This window comes from Meleagris gallopavo, chromosome Z, assembly GCF_000146605.3.
Source record: "Meleagris gallopavo isolate NT-WF06-2002-E0010 breed Aviagen turkey brand Nicholas breeding stock chromosome Z, Turkey_5.1, whole genome shotgun sequence".
Taxonomy (NCBI): domain Eukaryota; kingdom Metazoa; phylum Chordata; class Aves; order Galliformes; family Phasianidae; genus Meleagris; species Meleagris gallopavo.
In genome coordinates this window covers 25,341,819-25,360,707 of record NC_015041.2, presented here as the reverse complement: position 1 = coordinate 25,360,707, position 18,889 = coordinate 25,341,819, and the positions used below count along the sequence as shown (strand labels likewise).

Below are 18,889 nucleotides of genomic sequence, written 5' to 3'. Positions count from 1 at the left end.
AAAAAAAAAACCATACAGAAGAAATAAAAACCTCAAAAACTGCCTGATGAACAATAAAATAACCAGTGACTTCTAATGGCTTCTCCTGGTTATCAATGCTACAAAAGACTTTTTTTTTTTTTTTGTCTTTCTGATGCCACTTAAAAACTTCTTATCAAATGATAAAACCAGGCAAAATCAAACCATTATCAAGCTAAATCCAGCCCATAGAAATATACTACTAACGCACATTTTCCATCAAAAGCTTTTTTTCTGTTGTTTTTTTTTTTGTTTGTTTGTTTGTTTTGTTTTTTAAATCTTTGAGGCCCATTTGGTCACAACATTTATTTTTTTTTTTTTCATTTTTTTTTACACCATGATATCATATGTTTGTCTGGCACTATCCTAAAGCTAATTTATAGAGAATGAGAATACAGAAACAACCCAATGTCTATTTGACAAAATGAATTCACTGGGCGTAAAATAGGAGAAGGGAGAAGAGAAGGGGAAGGGGTCAGTTCTGCCAAGAAAATAAACCCTATGGATCACTCATCATCACTTCCGCTTGCTTCCGACTGGTCCTAGAGGTAAGAGACACAAGACAAGTGAGAAATTCTTTGCCAGCTATTCTGTGGAATTTGTAAAAGAAGAAAAAAGAAAGAAAAGGGAAGAAAGATGACAATTAAATTGACACATCAAAGTAGTCTTAGGAAATGTAGTTATCTGATATTTCTCTTTCAAGACATTTAATGCAGTTGATGCAGACTTCCTTAGTGAAGAAAAGACACCAAGTAAGGAAAGATCAAGTATTTCTATCTATACAGATGTTTAATAACAACTGGGAAGAGTTCTTTTTCCATTTGTTGCATTTATAGAAGCAACTCTAGTACTAAAAAAATCAAGCTAAGAATCTTTCATTTGGGGATGAAAGCAAACAATCCATGAGGTTTAAAAGTTCAAAGAAGGTAGGAACAGCTCCAAGAAATAAGCTCCAGACTTCTTGTCTTTCAGCACTGGGACCAGATCTCCTAAACACGCCCAGATACAGTTAACACCCTTGCCAAATTTTCTCAAGATGATGAATACAGATTAAATATGTGCTTAAGCATGAACAGGTGAGAATTCTGACAGCAAGCAGGACAGGGTAGAGACGCAATCACGGTAACCACTTCCACAGTCTCAGTGAACAAAACTTACATTTTCATCTTGATCCTCATCACTATCATCATCACTCACAACAGGTTTGGCTTTTGCTCGGCTTTGCCTCTTCTTGCCCTTTCCTTTCTCCCGACTTTTTTCATCCTTTTTAGTCAGTTTGATTTTGACTTTCACAGATTTTGCTGCAGAAAGTGTAAAAATGTACATGACTGTGAATAAAATAAACTACTGAAGATCAGCTATCAACTTCTAAATGCTGTTTCTGTTTTTAGAAATCTTCACCTGGTAGCAGCAAAAGATACTCGCTTTGTTCTTTATCTGGACCATGGAACAATTAACTAGAGATACTTGCTTTTACTTCTCTACTTCTTGATTGTTGTAGCAATAATTTGTATTAAGCTATGGAGTATAACTTAACTGTTATACTTCCTCTTTTTCATGTTCAGCAGGTAGTACCTGGTTCTGTGAGAAGATGCAAACCTAAAAACACTTTCTTACTTCTATATAGACAGGTTTATTCTTTGTACAAGCAAAAAATCGTGTCATTTTAAACTACAGGAATGCTAAGTGGAGGTGACTGGCAAACCTAGAACAAACACCTTTCACAAGAACGTATTAAGTGCTTGATTTCCAAATGAACTTCTGAAACAGTATGTCCTACAGAACTGCTTGTTTTTGTAAGTACAGTTCAGGGCAAAGTACTAGTGTTTCTTAACCATACAGAAGGGGCAGCTGAAGAGTATAGATATTGGGGGCAAGAAGTGGAATATAGATGCCTCCATTTCTACTATATTACATTTCTGAATCTGCAGGAACTTCAAGTTTGGTGATTATGCCTCCACCAAAGAAACACAAATCAACAAAGAGAACTGAAAGGCTGTATGGAGATAGGTCTTTTGTATGGTCAATCCTTGCTCCATTGTGGCCATCAGTATGCTAGGACACTTGAAATACATTAGTTAATCAGTGGAACAGTATATAGGCACCAGATTAAATTTCAAAATGGAAAAGACAAATAATTTCACTAAGGGAGAGAACACACTGGCAGAATGTTTCAACAGGGGTTTAGAAGTCACTCCCCTTCTTGGAATACATTTTCCTGCATCACGCCCTGAATACCTGCTGAACTTTCTGTCCAGCTCTGTACTATCCCATAACTTGGCCCTCTGAAGAATGGGTGTCACTTCCTGCTTCTGAAACAAGTTGAGTTTCAATTTGTCCTTGTCCCAATGAAGAATACTTGCACCATCATTTTCAATAGGTGATGAATTTCATGTTGCATCATGCCTGAAAGGCTGATCACTCATGGATCAAAACTATATTAGGCTTTCTAGTACTTTTATTTACAAATAGTGTGAATAGGACAAAAAGGGTTTATCAACAGTCATAGCCAGTCAAACCCATTCCCACGTAACTCTTCTGTTTGTTTCTGTTGTTTGAAAATACTACACTCTTAGAAATAAACAGCCAGAAGAAATAGAAAAAAAAGATTTAAGTTGAATGCAGTAAACTTTTTAAGAAGTTGCGTTCCTCCACAGAAAACTCAACCTAACAGCAGAAATCAGAACAATTAATTACCCGCCCCCTCCATTTTCCTTATTTAGATGGGACTCACATTCCGACTCTGACTCCTCTTCATCATCATCATCTTCATCATCATTGCTTTCATCCTCACTTTCTTCTTCTTTGGCAATCTTCTGTCGTGCACTTTTGAACACAGACTGAAGAACAATGGAATCCTCATAGATCTACAATGTGAATACAAACCTATGTCAGAGCTGTAAAATCAAGCAACGTGAAAAGAAATCATACTGCAGACCTTCATTTCTGCTGGAAACATATGAACTGTATGGTCTTTTTAAATTACAAGTAACAGTGGATGTTGCATGAATTTTACAAAAAATATCAACATTAACTTTTTATTTTCTGAATTAAAAAAATGTCAATAAAGGTAAGTAAATTTGTCACAAAAAAGAAGTTTTAAATATCTTGTTTTAAATGTCCAATTGTTTGTCCAATTAAATGCTTTCTTTTGTTGTTTCTATTACCACCAGGGCTCCTCTACATTTTCATTACATTTTAAGTGTTGAAAACCTCCCAACATGACAACCTTCAGCAATAAGCACCTCAATTATAAAACTGGATAAAAGTCTAGTAATATATTTGACAGCGACAAATGACTAGCTTTTATGTTAATTATCATTAGTTTTTCCAGAAGCCAAACCAGCCACAAGGAAATTTATTTATCCGAAGCATCCCATCCTTTTTTGAAGATCTAAAAAGGCTGAAAAATCAGTGCCTGTCCCAAACTTAACATCCTTCCTTAAACACAGGGTAACTTGCTGAGCACTTCTGGCACACCAGATTTTCACTTCAACATCAAGCATCAATATACGAGAAGGTTACACCTGGCTTTTAATGTATTTCTCAGATTAACATAACATAGATATCATAGTCTCTCTAAGTAACTAGGACTTCAGCATCATCTTAACATGGGAGCTTGTCTATTTTGCTTTGTAAGAAGACAAAGCTTCTTGGATAATAAAGAATAGTTATATATGCAATAGTAAAGGGTCACGAACTGTATTTGATTTCCTCATCATCCTCACTCCTTCAGCTAAACAAAATATTTTCTTGTATAAAGGAACACTGTCTATTTGCGAGAAAAATAGGAAGATTTTTGGCTGTCATTACACAAGCTGTACATTAAAATTGATAAAACCACTCTCATACTTTGTACGTTCAGTAAGAAGAATTAGAAAAACTTGGTTCAGAATACTTCATATGAAATACACAATCTTTCAGTACCTTTCAGGAAAAGTGACTTTCAGTGCAGTTAGTTCCCTGATCCCTATTCCATAAATACTCCAGTGACTTTTGTTAAGAGATGTTAAGATGTCTTGTAAATATGGCCCAAGTGTTACCTGACACTCCTGATACATAATGATGATGATTGTTTTGAAATGGCTCTTATTTTCCTTTTGTTTTGTGCCACTAATGGAATTTTAGATCCCAGAGTGTTTTTTTTTTCCTCGAAGAGTAATCATTACTGACATTCTCTTACACCTAAATTTTTTAAAGTTTCCTGTCCCTAGAAGATTGAATTTCTCTTGAACAAATTTTCTTTTCTTTCCCATAGGCCTAGCATATTGTTCTTAGGGTTGGCTTTCAATAACCTTGCAATCTCTTCTTAGAGAAAACACATTTCTAAAATCTAAAATAAGAAGAATTAAAGAAGAGCACAAGATTGTATTTTGAACTCCAGTCATTACATATTTTAAGATCTCACTGTGATCCAGACTTCTTAACAGAATTTCATAGAAAAAATAAAGGGGTTTTAAAAAATACTATCTTTCTAAATACAGAATTCTTTGTAGATGCTCACTGGCTATTATGACTCAGGAAAGACTTAGAGCTTCATTCAGAAAAGCTAGGCAACTAGAAAGTTTACTTAACTTTGATAAAAAACTGATTCCAACAAGAATCATAAAAGGAACAGCAGTAACAGCAGAACTTCCTTCCAAATGAGAAAAACAGTGACAAAGGAACTTAAAATACTGCAAATTTTTAAGACAAAGTTTTTTCTGTTTCAAAAGACATGCACTGTTTTAACTTCCTACATGTCTGTTTTTCATTTGAAAATGTTAAAAACTTTTGAAACTGCAGAGGTTTCACTGAGCACAAAAGCCTCAAAAAACAAGTCTGTCTGTCTCTGAAAACCAATCCTAAGATTCTGGCTCAAATGGAACTCCTTGGCTTCAAGGAAAAATATGCATCAACACCAGCAAAACAAACATGCAGAATTTCACTTGATGTTGCTGTGTACCTGAACAGCTCTATTTACATTAGCCTTTTTGTTTTGGGTGTGCACACAATAGTCACAGCAAAGGTAGAACTAAACTATCACAACAAATATAAGAACCTTAAAAACTGGAGGACCACTGGAGAAATGTCCCACAATTCACTAGAAATAAAAAGTAAGTTACAAGAACATAGCATAGAAACTTAAACAAAACAAATCAAAAACTGCAACAAACAAAACTCAGATACAGATCATTCGGGATTTATACAATAAAAAGTAATACCAATTCTGATAATTAATATTTGTATGCTAGTATGGAAAAAAACACTGAAGCTGGTTGAACTATTTCCAAACAGAGTAACAACATCTTGAATACTTATATCCCTTCAAGAGTATTCCTGGCAAATCTATCACTCCACATAACAAGAGACCAGTTCCAGATAAGCAACTCATGCCATTCTCATCAGCATAATTATTTTTTCACATAGCTACTACTTTTTACTTTTCCCTTTTTAACTACTGTCATTCTCCCCCTCCAACAATTTTAATGGTACTTCTCGGGTAGGTTTATCTTTGTTTTTTTAATTCACAGCTAATTTACTACTACTTGACTAAGGAGTAAACTGGTAATTTACTTTTGGACATTTAGTAAAGGCTCTGTTCCACAATTTGAGTCATCACTATTTCTATTAAAATAATTTTAGCAGATATGTTTACAGGCTGTTTCCATATAGTTTAACACAGTAAAAATATCACATGTATATGACACAGAAAGCATTTTCTGTCTCTATATAAGAAAAATAAACACAAGATGACCAGTTGTATTCATCAATCCTGTATCTAATCGCATGTTTCATTGTTACATCTCAATTTTTCATATAAATTCACCTGTTCAGTAAAGGGTCATCAATAACTTATAGTTATTCAGATGATGCATTAATACTGGCAGCATGAAACCTCCTGCTAAATTTATCTAGGCTTTTTGAAAGGAATTTTCTTTTCTCTTTCATATTATTGAAGTGGTTTTCAGGTCCTTTCTTCAATTTAATACTGTATTTGTATCACACAATTTAAACTTCTCTGCAAAAATATGTATCTTATGCTACATTTCACTATGTTGTGTGATAATTTTCTCATCTGTTATCTAGATTTTGTAGTCTCTCATTTTGCGTCAGCATGCTCTGTTCCCATTTTACAAGTCTGATCACAATCGTACCTTTACAACATTTGAGGTTAGAGATTTTGCTTTGTAAACCTCTGAGACTCAACTCTGGTATTTTTTATTACGAAGTTTTAAAATGGATATACATCTTTCAAAGAAAGATCAGTCTGAGGGTTAAGAGAATATAAAACTTCATACACAAACTTCACATCTGGATCTTGAATTTCTATCTTGCACTAGCAGAGCTGCAGAGACTATTAAGCACTTCCTCTACAACTGGAATTAGCTGTACTATTATACCTGCTCCTTCTGCCATCCAATCTGGTAGCACAAACCAATGTATCACTTTACATAAACAGGCACCCAGCAGAGATTCAAATCATCCTATAATAGCTGGGAACTACAGACAGATTAAAACAAGCTGATCTCAGAACTGGACTCAAAACCAAATTCTCTGCATGCTCCCACTTCAGCTGTGGCCAGAGAACTTTGGATAATTCTAAGAATCTGTCATTTTCCTTTACTTAAAATAAGAATTAAAATACAGCATTTATAGGCATACTGTAATAATCAGTTAAGAACTAAAAGCATCAGGAAGGGAAAACCTCTATGTGTAATTATTAGTTTGGTCAGACCTGTGATCCCTCCAGATTGAATGTCTGAGCATTGTGACACAGCAACATGACATCCTTCTCCAAATCCCCAAGACTCCGATATTTATGGTTGCGAATTCTTTCCTGTTGCATTTGTTGAGGAAAATGAGAAGTACGGAGAGGCAGTAGTGCAGGAAAAAAACAACAACAAAAAAAAACAGCAGACAAGACATAGAATTAATCTTTGAAAAAAACATTCTCTTTAAAAATGCTACCTAAGCATCAAAACAGGTGCCTAATTAAAAGAAACAAAGGAACAATAAAATGTATCATTAATGTAATACTAAAATCACAATTGAGTAATAAGTATAAGAAACATGCAATTGCTGTGTGGAGTGGAAGGGACAAAAGCTACAAAACTGAGCTCCTCTGGTAAAAGGAATTTCAATTTCTTCTTTTCTGCACAGACATACAATATGGTACAATATGAACTGCATTACAGAGTTACATCATCTAGTTGCCTAAAACCCATCTGCCAAACTGTGTTTGGATGTTAGTTTGGGGATTATTATATTCTCCTACAAGAGTTTTCAAGATAAAGTTTTCTTTATATGGTTCTTTATTGAAAAAACACATTGAAATGTCCACTAGAACAGGTTGCCCAAGGTGGTTGTGGATGCCCCATCCCTGGAGGCATTCAAAGCCAGGCTGGATGTGGCTCTGGGCAGCCTGGTCTGGTGGTTGGCGACCCTGCATACAGCAGGGGGTTTGAAACTTGATGATCATTGTGGTTCTTTTCAACCTAGGCCATTTTTCGATTCTATGATTCTACGTCATCTTTGAAAGTGTCATTCATATAACTGCTGCATTCTGATTTAACTTTGAAGTTATGGTAATATACTATGATACAAACTAAATAAAATTCGTAACAAGGGATGTGATAAAGTTTAACATCCAAAAGACAGAGGTAGATTCAATATGCATATTGTGGTCATTTATATACTGACTTCATACACATCAGTGTCTAACAAAAAAAAATATAGGAATCTCCACTTCCAATAATGTTCTTACCTTAATTTTTTTGAAATCCACTGGTTTCCTAATCAATTCATAATACTCTGGTAGTTCTTTTCTCGATGTGAGCTGAATGAAGACTTCACTTAGCTGTCGTCCAGAACTGTTGAAAAAAACAAACCAAACACAAAGCCAAGAATTACTACAACTTCCTTACACACACAGGTCATACAATCAAATCATTAAAAAACAAATTAACAAACAACAGCAAAAATACAACCCCAACCCTTCTTCTTTCAAAGAACAAGAAAGTGATTTCTTAATTATTCTAATCTCATATTACTATTTTAATAAATTGATACAGATAATTGATTTACAATTTAATACAGATCTTTCTGCTCTGTCCTAAAATATCACCACCATTATAATATCAGAACTGTCATGGAACTTCGTGAAAGCAAGATCAGGACTTAAATAGGAATATTGTAGTGCTTTGTCAAGTGCAGTCTTACCCTTTTCTAAACTTTTTTCATAATTCTTAGCATGCTCCCCTCCTGTTACTCTAAGTTTATGTTCCTCGGTCATTTTATAGTTGTTTTCGTATCTCCTGGTCACACTGCACCATTTGTTCATATTGACTTTGGTTACACCACATGCTGATTGCCATCAGAAGAACTAGATTTTACAGTGAAAAACGTTATTAACTTCCATTAATGATCTTTCCTGGAAAGATCATTCTGTCTGTACTGAAAATCTTTACTGTGATTTGTACTTCTTCAATTATCTGAAATAGTGTGATAGGTTATTTAAAATCCTCTGATTGTCTAGGAACATGTCATATTATTTGAAGCTGTTCAGAACTCCTAAAGTTTTGTTAATCCTCTATTCAGTTTTATTTATTTATTTATAGATAACTGCAACATATTTGGAGACTAAATGTATCGATGGCACTTACAAGCTTAAGGTTGTGTTTGTTTTTTTCTTTTTGAATCTCACATCAAAATAGTGGAAAGAAATCTCTGCTGAGAAGAACTGTAACTCATTGCATAGAGCATTCACATGCCATTTCCTGGCTCATGTTCATGTACTTCCCTCTCTCACAGCTCTGCGAGAGGAGGAATTGGATGGTAACTTAACATGCAAGACGTTCATAGGAATTGAGCAAGGAGAAGGCTGCTGCCTAGTCTCGGTCTCCACCTCAGCTTCAATCTCGCAGCCACCCTCCATAACAGCATGGGATCTTAATAGACATGTTAAATTGATGCTGGATCAAAGGTTAATTGAGGCAATTCCGCTACGGAAGATAAGGATGGTGAGATGTGCAGAACAGCTTTGTCCTTTATGAAATTTATGAATGCCTGCCTATCAAATCTTAGACATCTCTTAATGTCTGATCTATTACTAGAATTTTTAGAGGCACAAACTCGCTTTGGGAACCTGAGAGATCAATGAATAAGAAGAATGAACAAAACTTTGTCATTTCTTAAGCAGCTGTTGCTTACCTAATCCAAGATTTTTTACTGTTCTCAGAACACTTTTGCTCATTATACACTCTGCATTAGAGAGGACAATAATATTAAAGTTCTAATCATAGCTTGCTAATCAATGTCATCCAACTGATATCCTTAGGGACAACTTGCATCTGGAGTACTGTTCTATCCAATGTTAACACTGTAAATGCCCCTACCTCATCATCATTTTTTCTGATTCGCAGCCGCAGAACCTGTTACTTTGTCTGCTTACAGTAACTGCCAGATTCCAACCCCCTGGCTGTTTCTGAAAGATTATGGCACATACAAAATCATACTTTTTGGTGCTGCATCTGCACAGTGAAATAAGAAGGTGTACTGCGCCACTACATCAGGGAAGGTAAGAGTCAAGCCTATATACACTACACAAATACTAGTATAGACAACCTGACAGACCATTTGCACCTCATACAATACTCCAGAGAGTTTACTAGCAACCTCAGCCAACAGATCACAGAATTATAGAGACTAGAATGGACCTCTGGAGATCACGTAATCCAACCTTCCCAAACAAAAAAATCTTGTTCATTTGGGACTCTCTCTATTACCAAAATACACAAAATGAAAAAATGACAACAAAATTGTCATCCCAGATTTTACCATTTCTCTCCTGACAGAAAATAATTGCGATGCTCTCAGGCCACTGCATCTTCACATCTCCTTCAGTACTGAATTACAATAAAGAGTCAAATTCATTAATTTAATACTTCTCCTGCCAAAGTGGTAGTCGTTTATACTACAGATTTGAAGTTACCGATCCTGTTAATGATGTCTGTGAGTGACAACGTCACATCAGATAACAGAATCTGTCTTCATCTCAGACTACTAAGAGCGATGTATTAAGAACATACTACACAATTTACAAAATACAAAGTTGTTTTCAAAACTTTTGATTTGGATTTGGCATGCAAACACTGAGTTATCACTGCTGTATTTTAAATTTTAGCACCTTCCTTCTAACAAAAACATCTATTTGAGAAGAAACAGAAAACCACTGATGCAGATGCTGCTTCATTTCATTCATACATTTCACAGTCTAACAATATTATTCAAGTATGAAGAGCTACTAATATTCTCCTAATTTTCATCAGACTCTGAAATAGGTTATGTATATTTGCACTATTTAAAAAGTTTCCTATAATTACACAGCCTTTTATTCAATAGCTCCATATTTCTTCCCCCTTCCCCTCCTTTCTACATACTTGTATACACTCTTATATTGTATTATTTGAAAAATATAACAGTAGTAAACTATTACACAGCAATATTCTATTTTCAAGGTATAAATCTAGCCAACTGCAGCTTGCTCACACAGTCTAATAAATTAAGAATGCTACAGAAAACCTCCTAGCTTTTGTTTGATGTAATTAATTACTGAGAATCACTTAAGGTCATGAAAAAAAAAAAAAGAACAACAAAGCACTAAGGGCATGAAATATGCAACAGATAGAAAAGGAATGCCTGATCTTGTCTACACAGATCAATAACAGCTTATTCTGTTGTACCATCTTTATAAAATCTCTTCTCACAAGGACTGTTATCTTCTGCTCTCTGCCTATATTGAAAAATCATCTGACACTTTCTGACAGTCATGGGCTGTGTCACTAGTACAAATGAAGCAAATTATTAATAATTAATCATTATTAAAGCAATATTCAGATTTCAATCCCCATCCTCACTTTTATAATTAGAAAAAAATAACAACTTGCAGAACTACTGCATGCGCAGTAAAAAATCACTTACGGTTGCCTGGCAACTAGCAAGATACATGCTGAAGGGAAGAAGGATCAGAATAAATTATGAGAGCTGACTGTGAAACAGCAAAAGCTGACAGCTCACTGCATCAGTCCTATTTGCTCACATGCAAATACTAAATGGTAAGAAAGCTAAAACTCATTGAGAGGTATTACTAACTTTTTAAAAGATTTTTGCTTAGATAGTATTTGTGCTCAATGTTTCCAATTTTACCTTGGAATTCTTTACAATGTGTGTGTAAGTACATACTTCCACTCATTTAGCATGTATTATTGTTTGTAGAATTAAATGCAGGAACAATTAGGCTTAATTCATGCATATCTGGTTTTGTTCCCCTTTTCCCTGGCAGTATGGGGCCAGAAGCAAGTTGCAACCCATCTATCAAACCACCTTCTGTTTAGGATTCAAAAGGGAGAGACAATTACAAAGATGAAGATGTATGATGCTCTCATATTTCTAGCAAATCTCACACTTCTTTGTTAACACTGAAATCCAATGTAGAGTGGTTGGAATGAATGCTGACAACCAGAAACACAGTATACAAATTACAGCTCCTGCATGAGTAAAACTCAAAATGATGTTTGCTAAACAAACAAACATTCAAAACAAATAAATTGTGTCCGCAAAGAATTTAAAGAAAATATATGAAGAACCACCCTACTATGTTCAACTTCGAAGAGTAATCCACACAGGCAGGGAGGTTATTCATTTTTGTTGGAAGTATTTAGTGATTCATCTTTTTTGAAACTGACTACAGTAATAAATGGTGGACCTGTCCCTATCATCGAAACTGAAATGAGTACAGATAGTAACTAATATTTCTGAGATATGGATATATATTCCATAGCTTTGGCTTGACTATAAATAAGAATTATTTCCTTTGCATGTTTGAATACTTAAAGAGTACCAGTTGGCATAATTAATTAACAGTTAGATCAGCAATGGATAATTACATTACTCACTGTATTACAATAGTTAAAAACTGTCAACCTGAGAAAACTGCTGGAGAAAATTTGAAAGGAAAATTCATTTAACATACAGAGAAAAACACTCTCTCCCAGAGCTATGCTCTTTCAAAATTAGAATATAGCCACCAATTTAAACATTTTACTTTTAAAGAGGCAGTGATAATAATACAAGGAATACAAAATGAAGCAGGAAACATGGGTAGGACACAACAACTCCAGCCTCCAGATTTCTTACCAGTTGTACTAAATGTGGTCAACAGCCACCCACTACAAGGTGGAGGCTTTGTGAAGCTACTAGGCACACCACTTAAGTCCTTACTCTAGCTGAGGCTGATGAGCAGTGAGAAGTTGGATCACAAATGTAAATCATTGCCTGTAATTGACCTGAAAAGGACATGGGGCTCTTAAATATAATGTTTCTATCTAAACAGAGGTAATGCAAAGCAGCAGGTAACACCAACAGGAACCTAAACTGTAAACTCTCATGCAAGGCAGAAGTGGACTGCAGATTTGTACGGATGCTGAAGGATTATAAGGTCTGAAGTACCATTCTTTTTTCCTGCTTAATTGCAACAATCAAGAAAGTAAGCAACGCTCACAGCTTGTTTTCCTCTACAATAATTAAAAAAAAAAAAAAAAAACCTTCAAAGGAAGAAAAAGATGTTTTTTGAAAGTAAGCATTCATGTGCATGATGCAAAGCTCAAGCATTTGGTATGCAAATTCCTTAGTCAGAAAATAAATAAACCTCTCTCTCCAGTAAAACTGTTCTTCCCTTTAAAAGGCTAAAGCATTTCAACTGGACAACCAGATTAACTCTGCTTTCCAAAAGTACAACATGAATGTTACACGTTCTTCTCTATACTATGCAATCCTATCGGCATTCCTAATTTACAGGGAAGAGAAGATAAATCAAAATCATCAAAACTAGAAATAAGTGACAGTAATCTGGGTTGATGCACTCTCTTTTAAACAGGTGATTTATACAGCAAGATTAAAATGAGGTAATGGAGTTGTAAAGGCACCAAAATACTACTGGAAGTCAAGAAGTAATTTCAACAAAATATTAAAATATATTGAAATTTATTACTCGCAGAGCCTGTAAAGGAAACATGTACATTTTACACTGGAGGATCAGGATCAATGTGCTTCCAAGTCCTTGAATCTAAGTCCCTAGTAATAAGCAATTACATAAATTTTTTTAATCAAGGAATAAATCCTAAATCTAGATAGGTATTTTTGCTTCACTATTCCCTACCAAGGATGTTGCAAAACTCTTTTTAGTTACTAACTTGAATGCATTTTGTTTACATTCACATAACCTTGCGATCACTATTCTGTATTCTACTTATTTCTACATTCTCCCACTGTTCATGCTTTCTTTGTTTCTCTGGTGAATTTACTGAAAGCAATCATCTTCTCCTCTCAGACTGTGCTGCATGAGGATAAATAAAAATCCCTGTTTCTTCTTGCAAGACTCTCCCATCCTAGTTATCACTAAAGTAGCTATTTACACTAGTTAAAGTATAAACTAATCTTCCTTATTCAATGAAGGTATTCCTTAAGAAACATTAACTTTATCACATATAATGACATCTCTATTTCCTTACTGGCAATAGTGTTCTCTGTGCTAAATGCTAGAGTTCTTTGAATATTTCATTGCCCTGTAATTTTCCTATTTGCGTTCTCACCATCCCCTTAAACTATCCTTTTGTCTTCATAACCAATATCACTATCCTTACTGAGTGCTAAATAAGCATTCATTTAATTTTGCAGGTCACAGAGCATCTGTCCTGTGAAGAAAGGATGAGGGACCCGGGACTGTTTAGCTTGGCGAAGGATCTGGGGAGACCACACTGCAGCCCTCCAGTACTTAAGCCGAGTTTATAAGCAGGAGGGAAACTAACAGGCAGATAGTGATGGGTCAAGAGGAAATGGCTTTAAACTAAAGGAGGGGGATTGAGATGTTAGAGGGAAATTCTTTACTCGGAGAGTGGTAAGGCACGGGACTAGAGATATGGATGTCCCATCCCTGGAGGTGCCCAACACCAAGTTGGATGGGGCCCTGGGCAGCTTGATCTAGTGGGTTGGCAATGCTGTCCATGGCATAGGACTGGAACTGGATGGGCTTTGAAGGTACCTTCCAGCTTAAGCCAGTCTATGATTCTATGATTTATTTACTGTGTCATCCTCTCTGCACACTACATCTTTCCTTGTTCCTTTTTTATTAATATAAATAAAAAAATATTTTCCAGAATGTTCAATATTTCCTGCAAAGCTTTAACTCACTTACGGGAATTCTCACTTCTTTTTCTCAGAAAGACCATTTTGAAACAGTTTCAGACTTCTTCACATTTTTTTCTAGAAACAGCCTTTATTCTTCCTCTCCTTCATCCAGCTAAAGTATCAACCTTTTCCCAGAAGACTATCCTTCACTTTAATATTAACATTTCACAATACTTCTACCTTAGCAAATTCAGATCTCATTCACATTAAAACCTCAGTTACTGAGCTATTTTCCTTAATGTATCAAACCCTACTCTTTCCTCCATCTGTCCATTTAAATTACAATGAAGATTACTTAATCCAAAGTTACTCTCCACAGCTGTATTCCATCTGAGTAGATGCTGCAAAAAGTTGGAAAAGCTGGAGTAAGAAAAGATAACATAGTGCAAAATCTTTTAAGATTAATCTTTAAAAATCTTTTTTCTCTGTCATAGTCTTACTTAGGACATTCTTCCTTGAAGTTAGAGGATTCTGACCATCTTTCTATGTTCTTTTTCCTCTACTGAAGATTTATTCTCCAGTCTAAACCATTACAGATGAAATTTAGATTATAAGTAGGTTTCACTTATAATAGAGAAGAGAAAAATGCTCTGCATCCGTAGTTCTGCTCTGCTACAGTTGGTACATATTTTATCCTTCAATACTCAAAGCTGAGTAATAGAGCATAGGTAAAATTTAAGAATGCAACACTGATTTCAACACACATTTTTACTTCTCCACAGTACTTACTTCACAGTTTCGCAAATCCAGTTATGACTATTTGTTTCAGCAATACTTAAGATAAATGCTTATCAACACAAACAAGAACCTAAAGAACATCATCCAACAACGGGATCGAAAGCACAGCAGCCTGAAAGGAGGTAGCAGCACGAATTTGATGAAGTGCTCAACAGTTCTCACTACAAAGTGTCCAGAGCCAAAGATTTTAACAGTGCATAAAAATTCATTTTCTCTATCTTTATTATTTGCTTTATTAAATGGGAAATACCTCCATGAGGATGTAATCTCAATGCTAACTTCCACTGGCTTGCATAGAGTTCTTTAACAGGATTTTACAACTAGTTAGATACCTGCCTCTGAATTTTGTTTTCAAAAGAATCATATGCTGCATTCATCTACACCAAATACTTGTTTTAAATGCTGCTAATTTGTCTGCATAATCTCTCTTTGACCTTATTTTAATAGCCGCAGCTCATAGTGCTGGTTAGTAAAGCTTAGATCCCTCAGGATGGATGGGACTTTGAGGATGCTGGTCTAGTGGGAGATGTGCCTGCCAATAGCAGGGGGACTGGAACTAGATGATCTTAAAGGTCCCTTCCAATCCAAACCATTCCATGATTCTATGATTATTATTGGTACTGTAGCTTTTAGCTCTCCTATACCTATTCTATTTTGTTTCAAACTTCTAGAATAAACAAGGAAAACAGTATACTTCTCACCAAATGGCTATAACAGAACTCAAGGACAGGATAAAAATTAAGAAACTATTTGGAGATTCCTTCTTCACATTAACATTAACCAGAACATCCACACACACACACACACACACACGCACACACACACACACACACACACACACACACACACACACAAATCAGTCAACTAAAACCCCGTATATGGGTGAGCTCTTCTCAAATGTAGAGAAACATGTAGAGAAGCTTTTTTAAATTCTGTCAGACTAGAGCTCCATAAATACATTTTAAAGTTGTAAACGATTCTGCCTTGCAAAATACAAAGACAAGCTCCTAGGACAGTGACTGGCATGCCTTTTTTCTCCAAGCAGCACAGTTACTTGTATGTCAGAAATCAGATACAAACTTCCTGGGGAAGAAGAAACAGGCAAAGTTTTTTACTTACCCAGTAAGTATCAGTTATTATCAGTAACTATCCCCAGTAACAGTTTAATGCTATACTGGAGGCCTGCGGAAGTAACATGCTTGCTCTTTTTGAACTGAGAGGTAAAAGCTCCCATCAGAAGCAGGTCAGCTAGGAAGAAGTTCCAGAATGGGGAGCCAAACCATGAGAAATTCTTCATTATTATTCCCTGATTACTTGTCCTGAAATTTAAACACTTTTTCAGCTTCTCTGTTAGAAAGTCACAGCAAGATCATAGACACATAGAATGGTCTGGGTTGGAAGGGACCTTTAAGATCATCTAGTTCCAGTCCCCCTGCTATAGGCAGGGTCACCTCCCCCTAGACCAGGTTGCTCAAAGCCCCATCCAGTCTGGTCTTGAATGCTTCTAGGGAGGGGGCATTCACAACCTCACCTGGGCAACCTCTTTCAGTGTCTCGCCACCATCACAGTAAATAATTTCTTCCTGATATCTAGTCCAAATTTAAATGTTAAAGACATTTCCCCACATCCCTCAACCTGTTGCTACTGCCCTTATGAAAAATCCCTCCCCAGCTTCCCTGTAGGTCCCCTTCAGGTACTGGAAGGCTGCTACAAGGTCCCCCCAGAGCGTTCTTTTCTCCAGGTTGATAGGCCCAACTCCCTCAGCATGTCCTCATAACAGAGGTGCCCCAGCCCTCAGATCCTCTCAACCCCCTCCAACAGCTCCATGTCCTTCTTGTGCTGCCTGCCCCAGAACTGGACACAGTACTCCAGGTGGGGACTCATGAGAAGCCAGTCATGTTTCTCTTGATGTAACCCAGGACACAGCTGGCCTTCTGGGCTGCAAGTGCACACTGCCTGCTCATTCTGAGTCTTTCATGAGATGAGTATACTAACGGTGAATATATTGAGTTTGTAGCCAGCTTCCTGCTCATCCTGTTCACTGCTGTGAATCCTCTTCTGATACAACAAATTTTGACAAGTACTCTGGAGTGTCCACAGATCACAAAATGGTTCACTTCAACAGTTAATGTGCCAAAAAAATCAGGCTCTGTATCCTTCACCACATACTACCTAAGTTAACCTTCTGCAGCCATATCTAGAGCAGAAGCTGCAAAAACAAAGTGCAACTTGCCATTTGAAGTCAAAAACTTTGAAAGTTTCCTTACATGTAAAAATTGTACTGTTACATTCTGTGGGTCATCTAATGCAAACGCTTCACAGTTGTCTCTGAATGCATTTTACACTAATTTAGCTAAGATCAGTCTTTATATGACACATGTAATTCAACATATGGCTAAGAAAGGATATATGAACAAAAAGGCTATACTAAGATTTGGGAAATAGAAGCAGAGTTCAAAACCACAACTTCCTGAAACAAATCTGATTCAAAGGTGCTATTAACTAACAACTTCTTAATTTCCTCCTCCTGAAGCAAAGATGATTTTCAATTTGAAAATCTGCCAAATAAAAAATCTTCAAGTCATATTTTGGTTTAGAACCCACATTTCTTCCTAAGGTTAAGCTATTAATTATTTTATGATGCTGAAATGGTTTGATGACTAGGCTTCTACCTCAAATGCATACAACACATTATTCCCAATATTTCTACAGTTTTTCCTTTGGTAGTTCAAGATCTCACAACACTGGCCCTATGTTTTGTGTAATCTTACAGGTCATGGGGAGTACTTGCAGTAACAAATCCATATCAATGGTTAATTAATTCAAATACATATTTGAAGAGATATTAATACAGGATGCACCATTCATTAAAGGAAAATCCTTCTCAAGCTGCATATTCTGAAGTACACCTCCTAAGCAGGATAACTTCATTCCTAAGTAGAACTCAATGCATTTTTTTTTTTTTTATATGTATTTTTATTTCAACAACTTCCTATCAGGTGGGTCTTCAAAATTTAAACTCTCTACCTTCCATTTACAGTGGAACAGGTTGCCCAAGGAGGTTGTGGACGCCACATCCCTGGAGGCATTCAAGGCAAGGCTGGATGTGGCTCTGGGCAGCCTGGTCTATTGGTTGGCCACCCTGTTCATTGCAGGGGGGTTGAAACTAGATGACCTTTGGGGTCCTTTTCAACCCCAGTCATTCTATGATTCTATGATCCTATATGATTCTATGATTAAGGAAGACTTCCAGGATCAAGCCCTAAGAGGAATTACTTTTCAGAAACGCTGTGTAAGCAATTCATTCTGAAGACTGAAAAAAGAACTGAAGCAGGACAGGAAGGCGGGGGGAAAAGAAAGTGCTCACCTGTCTTTGTAGTTTATCACTGTATCAATGATGGCATTCATTTGTTTTGTCAGTTTGGGTGGGTTAGGTGATAATTTCTCTGCAGGAGGTCTGCCTCTTCTTTTCTTAGCTTTCTCTCCATCCTCCTTCCCAGAATCCTTATCCACATTTCTTCGTCTCTTCCGCTTTTTAAGCCGGACTTCCTCTTCCATTTCTTCCAAATTGCCGTCTTCAATTGCCTGAAAGTCATGGATGCAAAAAGTACAATTTTAAAACGAAGTATTGCAAAAAGAAATAACAAACTATATTTAAAAACATAAGTGCAGCCCCAAAGGATGCAGATAATGCAACTGTAAATATTCAGTTCACTTATATGAAAAGTTTTCTTGTATAAAAAGAGTTCAACAAAAAATTGAGTTGCTGGCAAAGTGTGCTGACACACTGCACGCTAATTTGTTTTAAAAACCCTCCAGTCCTCTACGAATAAATATTTATCTGAACCTTAAATTTCACACCATGTCACAGTTTCACAGAAAATGAGGGCCTGTGGTACTGTGTCAG

The 18,889-nt window shown here is 36.1% G+C and overlaps 1 protein-coding gene across 1 annotated transcript; it reads right to left on the bottom strand.

The window, feature by feature from the left end:
• Positions 1-109: 109 nt before the first annotated feature.
• Positions 110-18,589, bottom strand: LOC104915007 (probable global transcription activator SNF2L2). Its single transcript, XM_010725624.3, has 6 exons — positions 18,350-18,589; positions 7,766-7,871; positions 6,737-6,838; positions 2,753-2,885; positions 1,177-1,319; positions 110-560 (listed from the first exon to the last, which is right to left on the bottom strand). Exons 1-6 carry the CDS (start codon positions 18,538-18,540, stop codon positions 525-527), a joined length of 711 nt encoding a protein of 236 aa, XP_010723926.3. The 5' UTR covers positions 18,541-18,589; the 3' UTR covers positions 110-524.
• Positions 18,590-18,889: the final 300 nt, after the last annotated feature.

Bases quoted from the DNA above. Each gene is read 5' to 3' on its own strand.
- LOC104915007 (XM_010725624.3), bottom strand. From the start codon at position 18,540: ATGGAAGAGGAAGTCCGGCTTAAAAAGCGGAAGAGACGAAGAAATGTG. The intron at 7,872-18,349 runs GTGAGCACTTTC...TTTTTTCAACAG, and splicing joins GTGATAAACTACAAAGACAG to TTCTGGACGACAGCTAAGTG. The intron at 561-1,176 runs GTAAGTTTTGTT...TCTTACCTCTAG, and splicing joins ATGAGGATCAAGATGAAAAT to GACCAGTCGGAAGCAAGCGG.